Consider the following 22,903-nt stretch of genomic DNA (forward strand, 5'->3'; position numbering starts at 1 on the left):
TCTTGAAAGCTTGCCAGTCCTTGGAGCATGCGGCTTGGTAGCTATAGACTTCCAACACTACATTTTTTCACTGCATTTGAGAAAAATAGCATCTCGAAGCAAATCTTGGATCCTTCTCTTGCAAGTGATCTTTATGGCTTGTGCCCTGTAAGACAGAGCGATGAAGACGGGAGTGCGCCCGATGCGTGAGATGAAGTTAGGTGGGAGTGGCTAACAAGTCCGAGGTCGGGGCACGAAGATTCTTCAAATAAAATTCCAGTAGCCTTTGGAATCGCTGGTTTGCTATGTCTGCTCTTTTGTAGGACCGGTATGCTTTCAAAAAAGCACACGCCTGATGCTCTGATACCATTGTCATAGAGGGGCACCACGTGCCAACGGGAAAGAACAAACTGAACAGACTTTTAGCACTTCCACAACAACTGAACTAAAAGAGAGAGACGACATGGGGAGTGGCGAACTTCCACCCCAGGGAGTATTGGCCCCAAGCCTTGGTGCCCCTTTTGATATTTCTTTATATTACTTGAACTCGGTACAATGCCGGTACTCCACCCTTTGCACCTTCATACTGAAGCATGCCAGAGAATGAGCTCTTGGCTCATATTTAAAGGCCCTTGCCCATAGAAAGCAATTACATGAAAATCTTTCAAACTCAAAAGCAACTGGCCCAAAAGCGGGTGCTCAAAAGCTGCCAACGCAAAAGAAGAAATCCATACAGCTCTGCCACGTCAGCAACCAACATAAAATGCGGAAATCCATACAATCTGCCACGTCAACAGCCAGCATAAAATCCGGTAATCAGTTCAATCTGCCACATCAACAGGCCAATGCAAAATGCGCAATTCCGTACAAGATGTCATGTCATCAGCTTCTACGCTTTTTGTGTGTGTGTGTGCACGCACGCGCTGCTTTACTTTAGGGGCGTGTGTGTGTGGGCTGCTTTACTTTAGGCCCCATTAGACGGGAACCTGAAGTTGGTGAATCTTCTCTTGCTGCTTCTGTTGCTTCTCTTAGGGTTAAGGCCCCTCCGTCGGGATCTGCAAGTCGGCTCCGTTCTTCAGTGGCTTGACACGTCAGCAATTTGTGACACTTCGCCCGTGCATAGGCCGCTAATTGGGAACTGGTGGATGATCTTTCCATAGTTGTGTTTTTCTTTTGGTTTGTCTTTGCTTCTTGAGACCGCCTCGGGAGCAACCTCCTTCCAAGCGGGAGACTTACTTAGAGTCCGTAGCATAAAACTGCCCGCATGACTAGCCATCTCCTAGGCATTTCAATATGCATACAAAAACTGGCTCTAGAGGGTCTAAATTCCCTACAGCATTTCACAACGTTGTGGGATTTGCAGCCTAGAAGTTCCCTAGCATATCAAAATGTCAAGGGAAAATTGTCGTTGAAGCCTTCTACGTTTCAGCAAGTGCCGAACCTCCTCTTCGTGCACTTCTCCTCACACGCCCCTAGTGTTTCATAACGCTCCTACGTTGAGGGACGAAAGGTCACCGAGTTGCTTGCATTTCAAGATACCGTACGGGGCTGCTTCTGACGGCGTTTTGAAATGCTCTCCGACAAATCTCCAAATCTGCCACCGTTGTGGTCAACAAAAACGCTGGTGTTTTGCAATGTTGCTGGCAGGGCTCCAATCCTCTTCTTCGCGCCAATTCCCCTCCCTTGCTATTACCAAGCACAAAGCTCTCATACCATGTCAAAGTCGACGACGATGCAAAAGCGTTCACAAGCGGAAAGAATACACGAGAGAGAGAGAGAGAGAGAGAGAGAGAGAGAGAGAGAGAGAGAGAGAGAGAGAGAGAGAGAGAGAGAGAGAGAGAGAGAGAGATGAAATGAAATGAAATGTTATATTAGCATCTTCAAAAGGCCAAAATGACTTATGAGACCAATATGTTACAAAATAGTGAATCTAATACCATGTCTGGGTACAAAAGAACTAGAACAAAGCTACTACTACTAGGATCCATCCTCATTTGCATTGTGGATGTCGAGAGAGTATGACAGATTATATAGATTTCTTTTCACTAGATATGGGACAGCCAGAGGAGCAGCCATCACTACAGAGCTCGGCCCACACTCATTCGACCACTACCGGCACTCTCATCGACCGAGCACTAAAGCTACGGAGATCCAGACGGCCACGATTGAGGAGAGGGGCTACACAGCATCGACGGAGACTACAACAAAGGATTCCATCCTCTAGGACTGTCTTTCTCTCTCTCTCCCCAGTAAAGTGTCTATATCTGTGTAAAGTAGATATAGCCCAAGACATCTCTGATCCTCATAACTCATGACCCTAGAGAAAGGACCGAAACCCTCTCTGAATAAGCAGTGGAAACGGCCCCGTATCTCATAGTACACTGTGCAATGACATATGTAGTGTAGCTTTGTCTCTGGCTCTAGCTAGCATAAGCGGCATATCCTGTTGTCTGCTGGTATCCCTCTGAATCTACAAGTCTCTATCTCCAGCTAATATGTCATGTGACCTGCCATCCTCAATGATGGCTCTGAGTGTCAGAATATGATCAAAAGTGGAGTGGAGAACCTCCTCCTGAAACTGGCCTGGCCCTTTGCCCGTACACCCTCACCCTCTGCCCAATTACTCAACTCCTGCTCAAGAATGGATGCATACAACCGTATCAATCTGTGCCCAAACATAATAGTGCGGTAATTCCCAAGCTCTGTAGGATTACCTGCCTTGAAGATAGGCACAATAATAGACAACCTCCAAGTCCTCAGGTAACCCCTCACACATGGCACGATTGAACAACATTGCAAGAACCTCTACCAGCATATCTCTAGCATGTATAAAGTGCTCTGCTACTAGATCATCATGATCATATGCCCTGCTGGTCCTCATCCTGTCAATGGCTCTCTTTACAATCTCAATGGTAAAGAAGGTGTTGGTAGGTGGACATGGCTCTGTAAGATCTGGAAGGGAGTCCTGTATAACGATGATGCATACTGGCCCCACACATCAGGAGAAGTAATCCTGGGGGAGGGGAGTGCTCATGAAAGAATCGCCATGCCTCTCCTGAGTCTCTACTCAAGAAAAACCGATACAAGTCTTACTCCATCTAGGCCAAGTAAGCTCGATTCTTCTATTGCACAAGGCGTCGGGAAGCAATACAAGACTGTAAGTGGTGACTCCTAAAAGAAGATCCCTCTAAAGCTGGGCTCTCATCTCTCTACTCTCCTCATCATACCAACTATTCCGGGGCATGCTCCCAAAATGTCGCCTCCGACTCGGCTGAGTGTGTGGGTATGCCTCTGATGCTGCACCATGCAATGTCTCGGTCAATAAAGTCGTGCACTCCTCCACTGAGAGGCCAGGACCACCTATGCATAGACCGCTATAGATCTCCTCTGTATAAACCGAGTCGGTCTTTGGTGTAAATGCATAACGGATATGTGACCTCCCACCTGATGTCTGGACTGTACTATACTGAAATAAAACGGACAATGTCAAAAGAGCATGATCCACTGCTACGCCCACTGGTCTGGCTCCCACTATGAAATCCTGAATACAGGAAATAAAGCTCAATTGTGCCATAACATAGTCCATTGTACTGGCCCCGTGTCTATGTGGAAAGCGTGTCAAACCGGCTGCTCCAGGAAATCGTTGTAAGCCATTAAGTATGGCTAACCCATGTGTAGTCGTCATCTCCGTGGGGTATCTCCCATACTCCGTCTGCTCTGTCATGTGAGCATCTGTCAAGCCCTAACTCACCCAAATCCAGCTCTAAGAATCTCATATGAAGTGTCGTAGAAGACTGTATGAGAGTTTTCGGTTCAGGCATTGAAGTCCTCTAGGAGGATGATATCACCATCCCTAGAAAACTCCCATGTATCATCATCTAGTATAGAGAAAGGCAATTGTCCTCTGGATACAGCATATACTGACGTACTTGGGGGAAGTAACATATGGCAATGTACAGAAATCGGCCTGTGTCACCTCTCAGCCTCACCCACATGTATCTAGCATGATCCTCTCTCCATACAATATGTAGTAGTTGTTGTAACTCCTTCCTAAATAGCATTGCTACTCCTCCTGAACCTCTACTCCCATGCTCAGATCTCACGACTGTCCTATGGGCTATCTCCCATCTGTATCCCACCACATGTGGCATAAGCTATCCAAGGGCCTGATGAGTCTCTGAGAAGACAACAATGTCCCTATCTTTGAAACTGTCCTCAAAGGCACCAACATTCAACCTCATAGATCCATTACAATTCCAAGTAGCCATCTTCAGTGTGGTCCCATATGTCTCACACCATCATCATGTGGAACGCAATCGTCACCCGACGATCTCTGTAAAAGGCCATCTTTCCCTTCTCCCTTGCCGCCGTAATCTCTATCATTACCTCTCTCATATGCACAAGCTGTGAGAGAGTGAGATCACCAAGGAAAATACATGTCTTCTTGAGAGTAGGCCTCTTTTTCAAGAATTCCTTCTTCTCTTCCAAGGAGGGGAAGCGTAGTATGAGAGCTCTCCCTTTTGAAGATTTTCCTGGACCATCACTCTTTTTGCCCACTCTCCATGCCTTTGTGTGTGAAGGCATGTCCATCCCCATCATGGATGTGAGGCTTCTGACCTCTTTTCCCACATTGTTTTATGTCCTTGAGGCCGGTTACCTCACATGTAGAGCCCGCATCCTCCTCCTTTGTTCCTCTTCAAGGGTCATGTTAATAAGAGTGGGTGTACAAGGAGCTTCCTTACCTTTCCCTTTCTTGGCGACCTCAATCCATTTTTTGGCCTCCTCTACTTTCTTTTGTGTTGTGGAGATGACCGTAGCCCATGACTTCTTCTCCTCATCTTCCCTGATAACCCGTATTTCTTCTCATGATAATCAATTTTTACATCGTGGATGGCTGAATTTCGCCTTCTTTGAGCCGCCCACTTTTGTTGCAAGAAGTTCACTGTCACGGGGACGTGGCAACTGTTAACTATGTCACAAGGACGTGGCAACTGCTAACTTTAGTTGTTGGTTTCTTTCCAAGGGGTTTTGTTTTATTTTTGAGACCCTCTTCTTGAAGTAGCAAACGGTCGGACATTGCATGGCCAATGTGAACGGTAGTTTCACCCGCAGATGGGTAGTGGTCGGCACTGGAATTCGTATGGTAAGAGGATCTCTAGGCTCAGAGCAAGATCATATAGGTCCCCCCATCGCACTTAGCAAGTTGGTGGTACTAGGAAGTGAACTCAATAAAAACCTAAAGTCAAGGTGTGATTGCCAACTGAAAGTATCCGATAGTTGGGCCACATTGCATTTTTGGATGCGGTCCCAATGAGGATAGATGGGCAGAAGACCAGTGGGAGCCCAACGGAAGCATCTCCTAAAATTTAGGGAACTGCTATTTTGGGCCGAGAAATGTGTTTGCGTCATTACCTCCGGTATGACTAGGGGAACATTTTACAACTTTGCCGCGAAGTCAATTGGGCAACCGGTCAGGATATTTTTAAGCGACGAACCCGAAATGGGAAAATGCTTGTAAATGTTCCAAGTGGCACATTTCTGTGCACTTGCCTCTCAAGGGAAAAATGGGCGCTGAATTTTAAGCTGGGAGAGGGCCTCTTTTGCATTCTGTCACAGGTTAAGAGCTATGGAGTGCTTCCTTTCCCTCTTATGTACAGTACGGTGCCAGGAGTGATGCCGTGCACGCTACACACTGCCCTCTCTCTCCCCTACGAGCAGTATGTTATGCCCCACTAGTGGGCTTTTCATTTGACCAATGTACAGTTATGTGGGTTCATGCGCGATTGCCGAGGCAAGAGCCTCTTGCACAGGTACTGGATTAGCTAGCGGCTAATCCCCCGCGGGTACAGGTGAATTCGGAGAGGTTTCACGCCAGAAATCTCGTCCGATTCAAAGGGCAAGTAGCCCTACAGGTGCAGGAGCTTGAGGTCTTGCTACAGATGCGACCGGCACTCGAAACGGAGCCCAAAACAGGGAATTACAGCCTTCTGTGTATTTTTGCAGGTTTAGGGTTTCGGCCCTAAACGGACCCTAATACCCCCAGGAGGTTCGGGGACGCAAGGGGACCGCTGTACGGGTGAACTCGCACATTTTCAGGGCAGAAAACAGAGAATTCAGCGTGCTGCAAATTCTCACCAGGTTTTGCAAAGCGTCCGTATGCGTCGGGAAAGTCACCTATTGTGTAGGGATACTGATTGTGAAGCGTCCTAGTACACTTATGCTGCCGAAATCGGGCCAGAACAGGTGTTTCTTAGCCTAGATTGTGCGGGGCAGCTTGTAGGAGATCACAGGTTTTATTCCCTCTGTTAAAGAATAAAGAAATACCGAAAGGGGCGCCAATTTTGGGGCCTACAGGTTGTCGATGTCTGCTCGGAGCATTCTAGCTTCCGAGCCGTATGTGTACTTAAGTGTTAATCTTCGTTACAGGTTACCTTTGCAAAGTGCTCTGTGTGTGTGTCTAAAGTAAAGAATTTCGGGTGTAAAGCGAACGTCTACCGCCCTACGGGCCGGTTTCATGGTTCCATCGTCGGGACATCAATCACTTTTTCCTTAAAGAGTGAGCCTGGATTGTTTTGGGTAAAGACACAGAGTGCACGAACGCGAGGATTACACTATGGCCGACAAGGGGAAGGGAATTATGGAAGAGGGTTCCTCTTCAAAGGACAGGCTGGAGATTCCTATGGTTTTTGAGATTGGCGAGAGCTCACGGCCACATCAGTCTGTACCTCCTATCAACGTGAATGTCCCTCCAGTAGTACAGGGCTTTATGACTGGGCAACTTGAGGATGATGCGTTCAAGACTCAGTTAGTTGCCGCGGTGAATGTCTTTTCGCAGCTGGTGCAGAATCCGAGGTTTATGGACTTCTTGCAAGCGCCACCAGTGCAACAGCAAAACAGGCAACCTACGCCGCGTACGGAGCTTGTTGATGCTCAAGCCCAGGTACTTCATGTGGTGCAGGAGGAAAGGGAACACTCGCATGTTGTGGAGTCGGGGGCTCCAAAGTAGGTTCCTCCCGTGCTTGAACAGGTGGCTAGAACGCCTATTCCACAAGTTATGCCAATTCAGCCTGCCACCTTTCAGAGCGGGCATGCTGTCTTGAATGGACAGGGAGCTGGATACCAGGCAATGCACTCAGTTTTTCCACCACCCACGGTACATCCTAGGTATTTCGGGGGTGGATCAGTGTTCCAAAGTATGGCTGGTTATGCGCTTGGAAGTCAGCCGTACATGCCAAGAACAGTGTTCCGGAGTATGCAAGGCATGATGCCAAACCCCATGTATGGTAGTATCGGCATGCAGCAAGGTTTCCACTGCAACCAGGGCCAGTTTGGGCTGCCACAGTCATTTTGGCATGGCTGGTTTTTCTGGACAGCAGCCAGATATCGCACCTCTGATGCAAAATGTGAATGGCCAAGATGTGCCGATCATGCCTACTACAGTGCCCATGTAGCAGACCATTCCGTATGACAACTTGGGGGCACTAGAGAAGCCGAAGGCTTACAAAGAAGGTGGTGCAGCGGTAAAGTTCAGTACCTTCAGTGGTTTCGAGGATAAGTCCAGCAATTTGATACAGCTTATGCGGGAGGGAATTTTACAGAGGCCTCTAAGGTCAGGAAAGCTGCCACTTTCTTAAAGGACAATGCGCTTACATGGAGGACGCCATTGTTAATGCAAGGACAGGCACCCGCCACTTGGGTTTACTTCAAGCAAATGTTTGCATCTGCTTGGCTGTCAAATGAATTTGAAGCCGACGTCATGACAGATTGGCACCAACTTACTTCAGCTTCTTGCAAGAGCTTGCTGGCGTACAATAGGAGGTTTTGTAAAGCGTTACTCTCAGTGACCTCCTACAGATTTGTGCCATTGATAGAGCAGATAGAGAAGTACTGTTGTGGGCTACCTAAAGGGCTTCGCGATTACTGTACAAAGAACAGAGTGGCTACCCTTACTCAGCTTATGGAAGTTGCGAACACTGGTCTTGCCTTGTTGAAAGGAGAGGACAGTGGATTTCCGAGCAGTGACAAAGGAGGGCAGCAAAAGAAAAATTCAGCGAAGAAGCCCTTTGTGAAAATGGCTCCTGATGCATCACAAGGGTCAGAAAAGGCCACCAAAGACAAGGATTCAGCCGGGACTTCTACAGCGCAGGCAAAGAAACAGAAAAGGAAGCCTTTTGTGCGCAAGTCGCTCGAGCAAAAGAAGGTCCTAATGGCTGAGAACAAATGCTTTATATGCGAGCAGCCTCATCCCTGTTCTATCAATTGTCCACAAAGGAAAAGACCAGCTGACTCAAAGGATAAAGAAGACCAGAAAGGCAAGAAGCCTAAACCCACGGCAGGTTTAGTGCCAGACATGGTGGGTGACAGGCCCAGCATAGATGCCAGTGAGTTATACAGGTCATGGGGTAAAGTTAGGGATCAGACGGCACATCTTCTTTGATCCAGGTGCCAAAGCCAACTTTATCTCACCAGAGTTAGCTATGAAGCTGGGCATCAGAGCTGAAGAGATGGGGTACACAGCAGAGGCAGGGTTGGCATGTCCTGGCCACTCAGAGTGTGATACTCCCATCATTGGAAAACTGCGTCTGCATATTCAGTCGTATGTGGACACTAAAGAGTTTTACATCATGCCGCTAGAAGGTTGTGACGCCTTGTTGGGGATCCCGTGGATGTTCCGAGTGCATGGAGTCTTGGATGCCTACAACAAAAAGATCATTGTACTGCATAGGGGCAAAACTCACATCTTGGATGTAAAGCTTAGAGGAGAGTCAGTCCCTATTGTATCTGCTTCTGCTATCACTTCTGTAATAAAAAATCATCTTTCTGTGTACTTGATTTTTGCACGTGATGTCTCAGATAGTGATCAGTCAAATTTATCTGTGTTAGATAAAGAAAGGTCGGCATTTTTGCAAAAGCTTAGTGACTGTTTTTCTGATTCATTACCGTCGCAATTGCCGCCAAAGAGACCTGAGGACCATCGCATAGATTTGGTGCGAGGGTGTAGCCCACCAAATAGACCTCCCTACAGGGTTAGTGCGGCGCAACAAAAAGAGATTATGGGCCAGGTTGAGGAGTTATTAGAGAAGGGGCTGATACAGCCTAGTTCTTCACCCTTTTGCTCCCCAGTGCTCCTAGTGCAAAAGAAGGATGGCTCATGGCGCATGTGTATTGATTACCGTGCGTTGAATAAGAATGCCATCAAGAATAGGTTCCCTATTCCTAGAATTGATGATATTCTCGATCGTTTAGAGGGTGCTGCAATTTTCAGCAAGATAGACCTTAAGAGTGGGTACCATCAGATTCGTATAAGGCCAGAGGATGTGCACAAGACTGCGTCTAGAACGACATTTGGTCTTTATGAGTTTCTAGTGATGCCGTTTGGGCTAACAAATGCTCCTGCCACGTTCAACAGAATGATGGACCGGATTTTCCACGCGCATCAACAGTTTGTTGGAACGTTCTTCGATGACATGATAGTGTATTCGAAGAATGAAGAGGAGCATAGGCGTCACTTGACCATTGTGTTCGAAGAGCTGCGCAGTGACAGGTTACTTGTCAATCCTAAGAAAAGTGAATTCTTTCTCGAAGAGATCCACTTTCTTGGCCACATAGTCTCAAAGGATGGTGTTAGAATGTATCCCGCAAAGATCGAAGCTATCAAGACATGGCCAGACTTGAAGACTGTGCACGATGTCAGAAGCTTCTTGGGATTGTGTTCCTACTATAGAAGGTTTATCAGAAATTTTGCAGACATAGCATCGCCTCTTCACGCTTTGCAAAAGAAAGAGGTCACTTTCAGATGGACCCAAAAAGAGATTTCAGCTTTTAGTCTCTTAAAGGAAAAGTTGACTTCAGATCCAGTTATTGTTTTGCAAGATCTCAGGAAGTCATTTGTGGTCCAGTGTGACGCGTGTGGCAGTAGCATCGGAGCAGTGCTAATGCAAGATGGATGGGTAGTAGCTTATGAAAGCCGAATTTTGCAAGGGCCAGAGAGGACTATGCAAGCCTATGAGAAAGAGCTCTTGGCCGTGATTCATGCACTTTCTAGTTGGAAGCACTACCTCTTAGGTGCTGATTTTGTTGTCCAAACAGATCATCATACCTTGCGATACTTCTTGACACAGTCAAAGTTATCCGAAAAGCATAAGCGATGGGCAAACATTCTTTCCATGTTCCACTTCAAGATTATGCATGTGGAAGGCAAGAAGAATGTTGTGGCTGATGCATTATCAAGAAAGCCACAAATTTCAGCTGTGTCAATTCCTTATCATCATGAGTTAGATGACATGAAGGAACAGTATACTGTTGATGAAGATTTTGCAAGGATCTTTGAACAGTTACAAGAGGGGCAACATCACGAGCACTACCTCCTCAGAGATGGTTTTATGATGATGCATGGCAGACTTTGTCACTAGGCCACTGCGACATAAGGTCATGGAAGAGAGTCATGTCCCACCGTATGCAAGGCATCGTGGCATTGATGCAACAGTTAAAGCGGTAGAGACATTCTTCTATTGGCCTACCTTGAGGAGAGATGTGGATGCCTTTGTGCGAGCATGCATAGTTTGCCAAAAGGTCAAGTTTGACAAGAAAAAGGCACCAGGGTTGTTACAACCACTGCCAATTCCGGACAGGCCATGGGAAAGCATTGCTATGGACTTTATCTTTGATCTTCCAAGGACGCCAACAAGGAGTGATGGTATATGGACCAATATCTGCAGGTTCAACAAGCAGGCCCATTTTATCCCTGTAAGGAAGAAGATAAAATCTGATCAGATGGCACGCTTGTTCATGTACAATGTGTTTAAGTAACATGGTATGCCACAATCGATTATCAGTGATCGTGATCATCGCATGACCAGTTTGTTCTGGAGAGGATTGTTTGAGAACATGGGCACTACGCTTAAGTTCTCGTCTTCGTTTCATCCACAAACTGATGGACAATCAGAAGAGGCTAATTCTACTGTCTTAGATTTGCTGAAATGCTATGTGTCAGATAATAAGGGCAAGTGGGAACAGTATTTGCCTATGCTTGAGTATGCGTACAATAATACAGTGCATTCGTCTACTGGCAAAGCACCTTTGGAGATTGTTGAAGGCGGCAAAAAGGTTCCTCCTATTTTGCATACAAAGGACAAGATCTTTGAGGCAGATCGATATGTTGAGAACACGGATGAGATGTATAAGAAGATTAAAGTTGCCTTGGAGAAGACTCAAGCAAAGCAGAAAAAGGCTGTTGATCGTCACCGTCGTGAATTGCTGTTATCACATGGTGATTGGGTTCTGTTAAGGTTCGAAAAGGCAAGGTTAAAGAAGATGAAGGGCAAGGAACAGTTGTTTAGTAAGCTCAGCATGCGTTACTATGGGCCTTTTAAAGTGCTTGACAAGATCAGCGATGTGGCTTACAGGCTGAAATTACCTGATGCGTGGAAGATTCATAATGTGTTTCACATGAGTCTTCTAAGACCCTTCGTGGGTGATGTGCCAGATGAGGATCAGCCAGAAGTTGAAGAACTTGATGAGATCCTGGTACCTGAGCAAGTTTTGGTACATAAGGACAGAAAAGTTAAAGGACGAGTTGCAAGACGCTATTTGGTGAAGTTCAAGAACTATCCGCCTATGGATGCAAAGTGGATGGAAGAGCATGAACTGTCAGAGTCACCAAATGTATTGCAGCTTTACCTTGAAGCCTTTGGGTTACAGCCTACTTATGCCCCAACCCAACATGTGCAAAGGAGGGCTAATGATAGAGCTAGTACATCAAATGTACATATAAATTCAGTGTAATAGATGGAAATGACAAAAGTATGAAGGCCTCATTAAGTCATTTGTATCTATATGTTATGACCTTTCTTGCGGATACATGCGATGATAAAAGAGTGTTGATACCACAACATCATCAGTGGCGTGTATTTATGGTATGCAATCGCGGAAGTTTGCGATTTCAAGAGGGGGGTATGTCACGGGGACGTGGCAACTGTTAACTATGTCACAAGGACGTTGCAACTGCTAACTTTAGTTGTTGGTTTCTTTCCAAGGGGTTTTGTTTTATTTTTGAGACCCTCTTCTTGAAGTAGCAAACGATCGGACATTGCATGGCCAATGTGAATGGTAGTTTCACCCGCAGATGGGTAGTGCTCGGCACTGGAATTCGTATGGTAAGAGGATGTCTAGGCTCAGAGCAAGATCATATAGGTCCCCCCATCGCATTTAGCAAGTTGGTGGATACTAGGAAGTGAACTCAATAAAGGCCTAAAGTCAAGGTGTGATTGCCAACTGGAAGTATCAGATAGTTGGGCCACATTGCATTTTTGGATGCGGTCCCAATGAGGATAGATGGTCAGAAGACCAGTGGGAGCCCAACGGAAGCATCTCCTAAAATTTAGGGAACTGCTATTGTGGGCCGAGAAATGTGTTCGCGTCATTACCTCCGGTATGACTAGGGGAACATTTTACAACTCTGCCGCGAAGTCAACTGGGCAACCGGTCAGGATATTTTTAAGCGGCGAACCTGAAACGGGAAAATGCTTGTAAATGCACCAAGTGGCACATTTCTGTGCACTTGCCTCTCAAGGGAAAAATGGGCGCTGAAATTTAAGCTAGGAGAGGGCCTCTTTTGCATTCTGTCACAGGTTAAGAGCTATGGAGTGCTTCCTTTCCCTCTTATGTACAGTGCGGTGCCAGGGGTGATGCCCGCACGCTACGCACTGCCCTCTCTCTCCCCTACGAGCAGTATGTTATGCCCCACTAGTGGGCTTTTCATTTGACCAATGTACAGTTATGTGGGTTCATGCGCGATTGCCGAGGCAAGAGCCTCTTGCACAGGTACTGGATTAGCTAGCGGCTAATCCCCCGCAGGTACAGGTGAATTCGGAGAGGTTTCACGCCAGAAATCTCGTCCGATTCAAAGGGCAAGTAGCCCTACAGGTGCAGGAGCTTGAGGTCTTGCTATAGATGCGACCGGCACGCCAAACAGAGCCCAAAACAGGGAATTACAGCCTGCTGTGTATTTTTGCAGGTTTAGGGTTTCGGCCCTAAACGGACACTAATACCCCCCCGGAGGTTCGGGGACGCAAGGGGACCGCTGTACAGGTGAACTGGCGCATTTTCGGGGCAAAAAACAGAGAATTCAGCATGCTGCAGATTCTCGCCAGCTTTTGCAAAGTGTCCGTATGCATCGGGAAAGTCACCTATTGCATGGGGATACTGACTGTGAAGAGTCCTAGTACAGTTATGCTGCCGAAATCGGGCCAGAACAGGTGTTTCTTAGCCTAGATTGTGCGGGGCAGCTTGTAGGAGATCACAGGTTTTATTCCCTCTGTTAAAGAATAAAGAAATACAGAAAGGGGCACCAATTTTGGGGCCTACGGGTTGTCGGTGTCTGCTCAGAGCATTCTAGCTTCCGAGCCGTGTGTGTACTTAGGTGTTAATCCTCGTTACAAGTTACCTTTGCAAAGTGCTGTGTGTGTGTGTGTGTCTAAAGTAAAGAATTTCGGGTGAGAGCCAACGTCTACCGCCCTACGGACCGGTTTCATTCACCTTAGAGAGTTCGGATTCAGAGAGCGTTGAACCAACCAACCTTGGTAATCAATTGATGATAATACAATGGGGGCAATGGGTTGCGAATATATCCACCAAGGTAAATTGCGTACCCAGACTTTGACAAATAAGTAAAATACCTAAAAGTCAAAATTAATAATGGGATCACATTGGGCAGTTCACTTGAGATGCCATAACTTTAACACTACCCTACTCTTGCTCCACATTGGATGGAGGAGGACTAGGCAGATACTCCTCAGATATTAGAGCTTTACCCTTAGGCTTTTGCTTTAGCTGCGTCTATTCCAAAAGTGCACGTTGATTCAGTGGGTTGAATATAGTGCAATGCATGCTGCACAAGAGAGGAGCCACTCAACTCTTTATCACAACTTGCCACAGATTGAGATAAGAGTCAACCAATCGGTGTTCAAAATTTTGGGGGAACTAATGTGCTAACAGTGCTCTATTTTTCTCTAAGTATGTGACGTGAAATGTCTCCAGCATTTTGTCTTGATTCACCAGTGAGGCGATACAAACAATGAATATTTTTAGGGAGCTGATGAGCTAACAATGCTCTATATGTCTGAATATGGAGGTGAAATGTCTGCAACATTTTGTCTCGATTCACCAGTGAGGTGATACGACGATGAATATCATGAGATGTACTGAATCTATACATCCGTTAGAGATCAATGACCCTCACACAGTCATACACAAACAAAGGATCCCTATAACAGTATTTGCATGATACAAACAAAGACACCACACATACTAGATTGTTTACATCGAAAGATTCCCATCTCATTTTTCATGCTTATACAAAGTATCTCGCTCTCCAAAATCGATCATGTGTTTCCTATAAAGAGAGGGATCCCAGCTCATCCGCTCAAGCTACGAGGAGACATATCTTTGATACTATAGATCATTTATCCAGGTCTCCGTTAGCTAAACTAGATAAATCATTCCTATCATCTCTAACTTAGCGCAAGGTCAAGGTAAATTGAGTCAAGTGCTCTAGAGTGGAAACCTGCGTGCACTCTCGGGATTTCTCTAGGCGGGCGCTTGTTTGACAGTTCAAACACGTCAATTAAATCCATTAGGAATATGTTTAGAATGCCATCGTCAAGAGGTGGCTTAAGTCAGTCAACAATATACTTCACAAGTTTGATGCATCTGTCCAAAGTTAATTACAGCCAATCAATCATAAGTGTAGAATCATCCTCTGCTTTGAGGCTTGATGAAAAGGATATCCTGTTTGTCATAATCTAAAACAGTGCTGCAACCCAAGGAGACCATGAAATCCAAACCAAAACCTTGAATCCACATGTCCTAACCGAGCCAACACAAACTAAGATGAATTAAGTCAAGGAAAATCATAACCTTACCATAGCATGGAGGATTGGCGATTATAGCCTGGGCTTTGAAAGCTACGTCTGCTTCATCCGATTCTATACAGGCAGGTAGCAAGGAATATATAATTGACTTAAGCTGTTTTCTTTGTGTCCTGATCTCTGAGGGCCCAGATGGTAGAAATCCTTTGTTCTTTACCATGTCTGCCCAAGAACCAACCTTCATCAACAATTTGTAATCTGAAAATTTCCTTCTTGATCATGAAACAGAAACCTATTTTTCTTCCAGTAAAATAGTGGTTTTGAGATAGCCGTGCTGCCACGGGCCTTTAAAAATAATAATATGACAGGTTTATGTCACAAAACAGCACAAGGGAGTGTGTGTAAAGGCATACATCCTGCTAGCACTTTTGGATCTCCACCCAATGGGAAGAACTCTAGGCCTGCCTTTAAAACAAACTCTCGAAAGTTTGAATGTGTTGCTAGTCTTACCCGGTGACCATATTCCTAGCAATAAAGCCAGACAAACAATGTGAATACAAACATTGAAAAACACACTATAAAAGAGAATCTACATTCACCATCGATTCCTCGTACCTGCAAATGTTTGCCAATGGCTACAAAAGGCTGAACATCCCCTCGAGTTCCTACAATTAACATTGCAATTTGTAAGGGTGGAATTGCTCGCCTTTCCTCATTATCCCCATCATAGAAAATGTCATCATCTGTATCTGATACTTCAGGTGCAAATAGATCAGGAAAGCGGGCACTCTTGTTCATGTCAAACTCAACAGTGCCATTTGGATTCACAGTTGCTATTTTCTTCATAATCTTTTTCTGTTCATGATACAAAACACTGTACAGTCAGTGAAAAAGGAAAAGGAAGCAACTCGCACAATAATACAGCATATATCTGTACACTACATTAAATATATTTATGTAAAACTGAACCAGAATATATAAGAAATGCATAGCACACAAAATAAAGACCCATTCTTGTTCCACAAATGAATCTACAGCATAGGCCCAGATCCTCCAGGTTCCCTTTTACCAAAAGAGAGGGATGAAACCCCTTCAAAGCTTTCAAGAGCTGCATTCTTACTGTTATAAAGAAAAGTTTTCTTTGATAAAAACTAAGTAAAGCCAAACCATGCAGCTTCTCTATAATGTATTTACCAAAAGGCACTTCCGTGGGTGTAAGGAAGCGAAATGGAAAAGACGAAGAGAGGTAAAAACAACAACTCCTATCAGTTTTGTACCTCAACTCTTTGTGATCCTATCAAGGAGTAGCTTCAAGCACCAAATGTACAATTCTCACATGAAGATTACCTGCTTTCTCTTGGATAGCTTTCCACCCGTAGTATGTGTGTGATCAGCCTTCCTAGACCGCTTTCCTGCCCCATTAATAACTTCAAGAGATCCACTAGGCAGAGTTTGTGCACGTTGTAGGCCTTCACACAAGAGAAAAGAAGGCAATCAAATACATCTCTTAAAACCAAGATATGAATACAACGAGATGGTGTTTTCCCATAACGTCTGCAGGTCTCAAGATTCCTAATATTGCCTTCTGTAACTCCCCTGTCTTGCTGCAAAACAATTGTCACAAGCATCTGACTAAAGAAGCTAGCAAGCCTCAAGCCACATCATTTTTTGGCATGATGTGAAGCTACTCCTGGCAGTGCCCAAAGACTTTAGCAGAATAGAACCCTATGAGAGAAGCTATCTTCCAGTAAAAATACACCTGGCAAAGGTGGCAGCAAACACATAACAATAGGTTCATTTAACAAGTGCTCACAAGGTCAAATCTGTCTACAGCATGCAAGCAAATTGAAAAACCGCCTGTGCCCAGTTCCAACACATGATGAGCAGAGTTCCCGTGCCCTACACTAAAATTACATATCTGAAGCCATAGTGTCGAGAAATACCAGGAGAGCTTGACTGTCCATAATCCGTTAAGGCCAAGACAACAGGAGCCGGTGAGGATGTCTCAAAGCTTGGATCACATTGAGGTGATGTGTCCATCAGTACTGTGGGAGGAGCTGAAAGTGCAGGTTCCAAAGGCCCAACTTCTTTTAAAGGCTCAAGTTGAAAAGGCGCGCCTCCAGGATCATCACCTTTCTGCATACTCCTTCCTTTGGAAGGACTGTCTTTTCTTGTAAAAACGGGCTCGTTGCTACTGCTTGAGCCATCTGGAGACCTTGACAATGCAGATTTCGTGTGATGCTCACCGTTCGGCTCCAAGTCTGTCTTTCCTTCAACTATACTAGACATTTCCACCAATTTCCTGCCAGAGTAGTTCTTTGAAGGATCACTGAAGGGCCTTTCCAGGATCCCTCCACAATTTCCTGTGTATGTATGATGGCAATTTTGAGCCTCATTGGGGTTAAATTTCAAGGATGCAGTATTGCCTGAATCAGCACCTTCATACATTACGTTATTACAGCCGTTACAACCGTCAATTCTTTTGTCTGTGAGCCACCTCTCTGAATCTGACTCCTCTACATGAAATGGAGATTGTGATTGCATGGGAGACGATGAAAAATGTGGTGTGCATGTCGATGACAAAGGAGGAGAAGTCAATGACGCTGATTGATGGTTTCCATTATCTTGGCTTCCATAACCAAGCTGGTTGTCCATGAAAGGGAGCAAGGATTACAAGAGAGAGCAGACGTACCCCACATGCACCACGGGCTCCAGCAAATGGCTAGGCCTCCATCGATGAATCACAACATGTATATTCATGCATAAAATTTCAGGTGAATAAAGAAATTTACAGTGCGCATCACCTTCAACGAAACAAGAAGATGGTGAGCAGAATGGCAGAGGGACAACTAATATTTGCGGCGGCTTGATAGAATGGCAGAAGCACAAGAAATCTCCGGAAAATTCTTCATGGGAACTGGACGGCAGAAATATCAACCTGCAAAGAAATCCAAAACTATTCCCTCCAGAGTCCGCCCACAATGGGAGAAGCTAAAAATAGAAAGGGAAGCACTCACTCGTCACAGGGAAGGGAGAACTAAAAGGCACGACGAGTGATGGCAAACAAACTGCAAGGCGGACGCTCCATGAAGAAAGCACGCTTCCACGAAGCGGCCAGCCTACGACAAGGCTTCCCTGAGGGCACGCATACACACGCACAGAGAGAGAGAGAGAGAGAGAGAGGACGCCAGGTGGGGGAGAAACGGGGCGATGGCGGCGAGGAGTTCCTTTTGACACGTGGCAGCACCTCACCAAGCCTCGTGTGAATCGTCTTCAAACCCTACCTCCCTCCCCCCAAAGCTGGGGGGAAGAGAGAGAGACACAAGTCTTCCCGAGGGGGGTAAGGCGAAGGAGACTCGAGAGAATGGACCCGTGCATTCGCTTTCCTAGACAACATACAAAAACAATGGTTTCTGTTTTGACATTGATACTCTAAGAATTTTCGGTCAGCCGATCATCCTCCCCCTCATAAATAAATAAGAATGTTTCTTGAAGATTTTGAATCAACTAGTTACGTGTTCCAACTTCCAAGATTTTCCTTTAAATTATGCCCATTGCCTACTTGATCAAGACTTGCATGACAATGGAAGTGCGGCTCACGTGAATGGAAATTTTTCCTCGGGGGACAAGGGTCCACAATGCACATTGATAAGAAGAGGCGAGGCACCTTCGTTTGTCGTCAGATTTGTCAAAGACCAAACAATATGGACAAGGAGCATAATCGCAAGTAACAAAAGTGTCTAGCCAATATACCAACTCTAAGACTTGGAAGAAATATGGATAAATTGGTTGCCAAGATCATACCAATGTGTTGAATCTCTCTCCTTAAGGGTGAGATTCTCTCTCTCTCTCTCTCTCTCTCTCTCTCTCTCTCTCTCTCTCTCTCTCTCTCTCTCTCTCTCTCGTGGTATTGTGTACTCCTTAAGGCCCATCTCCCAAAGGAAGTACAAATTGTATTAGTGCAGTATCAGTGCTAGCTATAAATCACGGTGGCATATAAGATGCACTATGAACTATCAAAAAGGTACATAAGGGCGCATTCGCACGCTGCAAAAGCTGCATTTTGGTTGAGATCAACAATCTTGCAGGGCATAACTCCACGGCGTTGTAGATGTCTTTTCTGGACTCCGCATGAGAGAGAGTAGAGAGAGAGATAAAGGTTTCCTAACTCTGTCGAAACTGGCAGAGTTGAGGCACAAGGGCATCGTTCTCAACTAACGACAAATTCGTGTTGATGATGGCAAAATGTTGCTACACTCACTGTGCGAATGTGCTCTGATGACATATGATATATCCCCGATCCAAACCAAAAAAACACGGAAGATCACACCCATAGCCGAAGAAAAGAGTATCTACGCTGCTTTGCAACCCTACAGGATCCTACTTATGTATATGAGAAGATGCAAAGAGTATGCAAATATTTGTCAAGGTGGAAGATGTCCCGCAAAGCTACAAGTCCAAGATATGAGATTGTGCCTTCCACGTGATCCATAACATAATGCAGCAAATTGTGGTAAAAACTATATACCACAAATGGAGATCAAACTAATGTATTGTTACCATATACATGTGGTAGTGATGTGTGTGAACACACTAGGACCGCCGGGGCATTTTTCCCTCTTTAGGAGGTTTTTTCCCCCGTGCATTGTATATACGCCCATCACTCTAGGGCTATCCATCTTTCCATTGCACACTAAGTAACATACTCTCTATTGTGTGCCTTGAGCTTCCTTCGTCTTCTCCAAGCTGTGTGTGTTTCTCTGCAACCCTAATTCCAACAATTGGTATCATAGCAGGTTGCGTCCTTCCGGGCTTAGTCGCCAACAGCTCCAGCACACGCCTACTCACTTTCTCCAATTTCAGTGAGCTTTGGCAAGCGTTCGTAGGTCGACAAATACTTTGGGATCGCTCGTAGAGCCCGGTCTGCTCAAATTTTTGATTTGGGCTCATTTCGGCCTCTGTTTCCACTACAGGCAGTACTGCACAGGCTATTTCGTCATTTTGTGCAAAATTTCTGTCATTGCCATTTTCTGCATAACAGGTGCCTTATAGTCTTCTACGGTTTGTGCTATATAGCACGTGTTGTTCCTGCTCCGTTTCTCCTATGTTGGGGCAGTTTTCACATCAGGTGCAACATTTACCATGGCTGACAACAACAACACAGTTGTGTTCAAGATGTTTGCTGGTGAGGACAGGTTGGATGGGGACAACTACCCTATGTGGGCTTATATGATGCAACATGTTCTTGTGTCAAAGGGCGTCTGGAACATTGTGCAGGGCATTGATGTACGTCCTGGTTCTGAAGATGTAGGCGATATTGAGGATGTTGCAGGTCTTGCTACAAGGATTGCTATTGTTAGAGTTGTTTTGCCTACGGCAGAACAAGCTCGTTGGGATGTTAAGGTTGCGCAGGCTCATGCATTAATTGCATTGTCTGTGAAGCGCGCCATTGTTCCTCACATCCGTTCAGCAAAATCAGCAAAACAGGCTTGGGATATTTTGGTTGTTCTTTATGCAAGTCACAATGAGGCTAAAATTGCTTTGCTGCGTAAAGAGTTGGAGTCGAAGATTATGCATGAGGAAGATGATATGGACACTTTCCTTGCTAGTGTCAAGGATATCAATGAGCAACTTATTTCTGCAGGAGAAGTCGTTTCAGACAGCTTCCTTATGCAGACTGTTCTTGATGCCTTACCAGATTCTTACCAGACTTTTGTTAGTACTTGGAGACTTATGACCCAAGGAAATCCAGAAGTTGTCAAGTTTGATGCATTATGCACATTGCTGTTGCAAGAGTCACTTTCCAGAAAAAACAGGACTAGGCAGCGTGCAGTTGAACGGGCTTTTATTGCTTCTCAAAGAAAGGGTGGTAACAGTAATGCAGCCACTTCTTATGGTTCTGTTGCGAGTGGCAAAAATTCCGTTCCTAATGCTTCTGCTGGCAGCAATTCGTCTGGAAATTCTGGTGACAAGGGCAAAAAGAAGATGCGTTGCTATTATTGTAAAGTTAACAATCACTTGATCAAGTCGTGTCCTAAGTTGAAGGCCAAAGAGGCTAAGAAGAAAGAGGGTGGTTCCACTGCAAATGTTGGTTCCATTACAAATGCAGCCATTGTTGAGTCTTCTGTGAAAGAAGACTGTAATGCTGATGTTGATGCAGAATGGGCTTTTAGCGCAGAGTGCACTTACAATCCTGCTGTCCATGATGCATGCTTATCATTTGCTGCAGATTCACATGTGTGGTATTTCGACAGTGGTGCTACAAAGCACATTACCTCACATCGTGAATTGTTTACCTCTCTCGAGTCTATCCCTCATGGGAATTCAGTCGCTTGTGCCAACAACGCCTCTTATTCAGTTCAGGGAGTTGGAAAGATTGTGCTCACTGCTGCTAATGTCTACATGATGCTGGCGATCCTACTCATGTCACTCTTTATCAAACTGCTATTGGTTGCCTCATTTATGTATGCAACACGAGGCCGGATATTCAGTTTGCAGTCTCACAAGTCAGCAGATTTATGCATAGCCCAAGGTCTAAGCATTGGCAGGCTGTCAAGAGGATTTTCCACTACCTTAGTGGCACTTTACATCTTGGCTTGTTTTATCCCAAGGGGGGATCATTGCCGCCAGACTTACATGCTTTTTCGGACTCAGATTGGGCTAGTTGTTTTGACACGAGAGTGTCCACAAGTGGTTTTTGTTTCATGCTTGGCAGTTCATGTATATCATGGTTGATCAAGAAGCAACCTACTGTGGCCACTTCGAGTTGTGAGGCTGAGTAATGGGCAGTCTTCACAGCTACGGTTGAGTGTGTATGGCTCAGACGCCTTATGGTTGATTTGGGTGTTGGACAAGACACTGCCAACACTATCTACACTGACAGTCAGAGCGCATTGGCAGTTGCGAGGAACCCAGTTTTTCATGCTCGCACAAAGCACATTGAGGTGCATTACCACTATGTCAGGGAGAGTCTCTCAGCAGGAGAGATCAGCTTGGCTTATGTGCCAACATAGGACAACCTTGCAGATCTTTTCACAAAGGCATTGTCTCATGAGAAGCTTGAAGCTTTCCGCAAAGCTTTGGGCTTACTCCCCTTTGTGGGCTGATCATGTCCTTAGGGCATGACACTTCCCTTTACTCATGTGCCAGCTCTCGTTCACCGCATCACTCCAGGGGGGATTTGTTACCATATACATGTGGTAGTGATGTGTGTGAACACACTAGGACCGCCGGGGCATTTTTCCCTCTTTAGGAGGTTTTTTCCCCCGTGCATTGTATATACGCCCATCACTCTAGGGCTATCCATCTTTCCATTGCACACTAAGTAGCATACTCTCTATTGTGTGCCTTGAGCTTCCTTCGTCTTCTCCAAGCTGTGTGTGTTTCTCTGCAACCCTAATTCCAACATGTATGGTGGGTGGAAACATATCAAGAGTGCCTTGTGGCCTAAAGACACTAGCGAGAAAACGAGGAGAAAACTAGGTATTTTGAATAGCCCGGAAACAGTGTGTGACCCTGAAAATAGCAATAGCCGTACAACCACCCCCCATGTCACAAACCCATCATGAATGCGAACTCGGATAAGCAAACAACACCCCACTCGCCAAACAAGCTTTGCATATGGGCATATCCAAAAACAATGGCATAAGGACTCTTTCGACTATAGAGTACATCATTGACATGTCTTATTGTGACCAATACGTGCATCCAAAGTGCCAACAGAGAGTCTTACATGTGCAAGCATCCACAAGAAGCAACATATCCGACATCTGATTTTAAGGCTCCAAATGAATGACAAAAACTGTAACTAAAAAGCGGGAGGGATACACTGTCGAGACCAGTGCACTGATTGGCACAGACAATGTGGGGGGTGTTGCAAGAGATGGATCAATAGTGTACTCAAAGAAGGAGACTCGCTGTCCATTAATCTACTCAGAATGCCATTGCCACTCTCGAGGATCCCAAACCAATGCTAACAAGGGAACCCCATACCAAATCCATAATCTGCAAAGAGTAGCCTCCTCGATGAGGACAACCAAATGAAATCTTCAACTAGC

General features: G+C 45.4%; 1 protein-coding gene across 5 annotated transcripts in view; it reads right to left on the bottom strand.

Moving 5' to 3' along the window:
* LOC147465854 (sterol 3-beta-glucosyltransferase UGT80A2-like) overlaps nt 1–18,191 on the bottom strand; it is a 72,562-nt gene extending 54,371 nt beyond the window's left edge. The window contains exons 1-6 of one of the 5 annotated variants that reach the window (XM_086522464.1): nt 17,864–18,187; nt 16,790–17,784; nt 16,194–16,315; nt 15,462–15,701; nt 15,260–15,371; nt 14,901–15,068 (exon numbers count right to left, since the gene is read on the bottom strand). In XM_086522464.1, the coding sequence (XP_086378590.1) occupies nt 14,901–15,068; nt 15,260–15,371; nt 15,462–15,701; nt 16,194–16,315; nt 16,790–17,501 (1,354 nt within the window). In that variant the 5' untranslated portion in view covers nt 17,502–17,784; nt 17,864–18,187. Of the gene's footprint in view, nt 1–14,900; nt 15,069–15,259; nt 15,372–15,461; nt 15,702–16,193; nt 16,316–16,789 lie in introns of all 5 variants that reach the window. The other 4 variants (XM_086522469.1, XR_015189519.1, XM_086522457.1 and 1 more) reach the window with 4 other exon arrangements.
* Nucleotides 18,192–22,903: the final 4,712 nt, after the last annotated feature.

The sequence above is a fragment of the Adiantum capillus-veneris genome, chromosome 1 (assembly GCF_014529385.1).
Source record: "Adiantum capillus-veneris isolate H3 chromosome 1, ASM1452938v2, whole genome shotgun sequence".
In the NCBI taxonomy this organism is placed as follows: Eukaryota; Viridiplantae; Streptophyta; class Polypodiopsida; order Polypodiales; family Pteridaceae; genus Adiantum; species Adiantum capillus-veneris.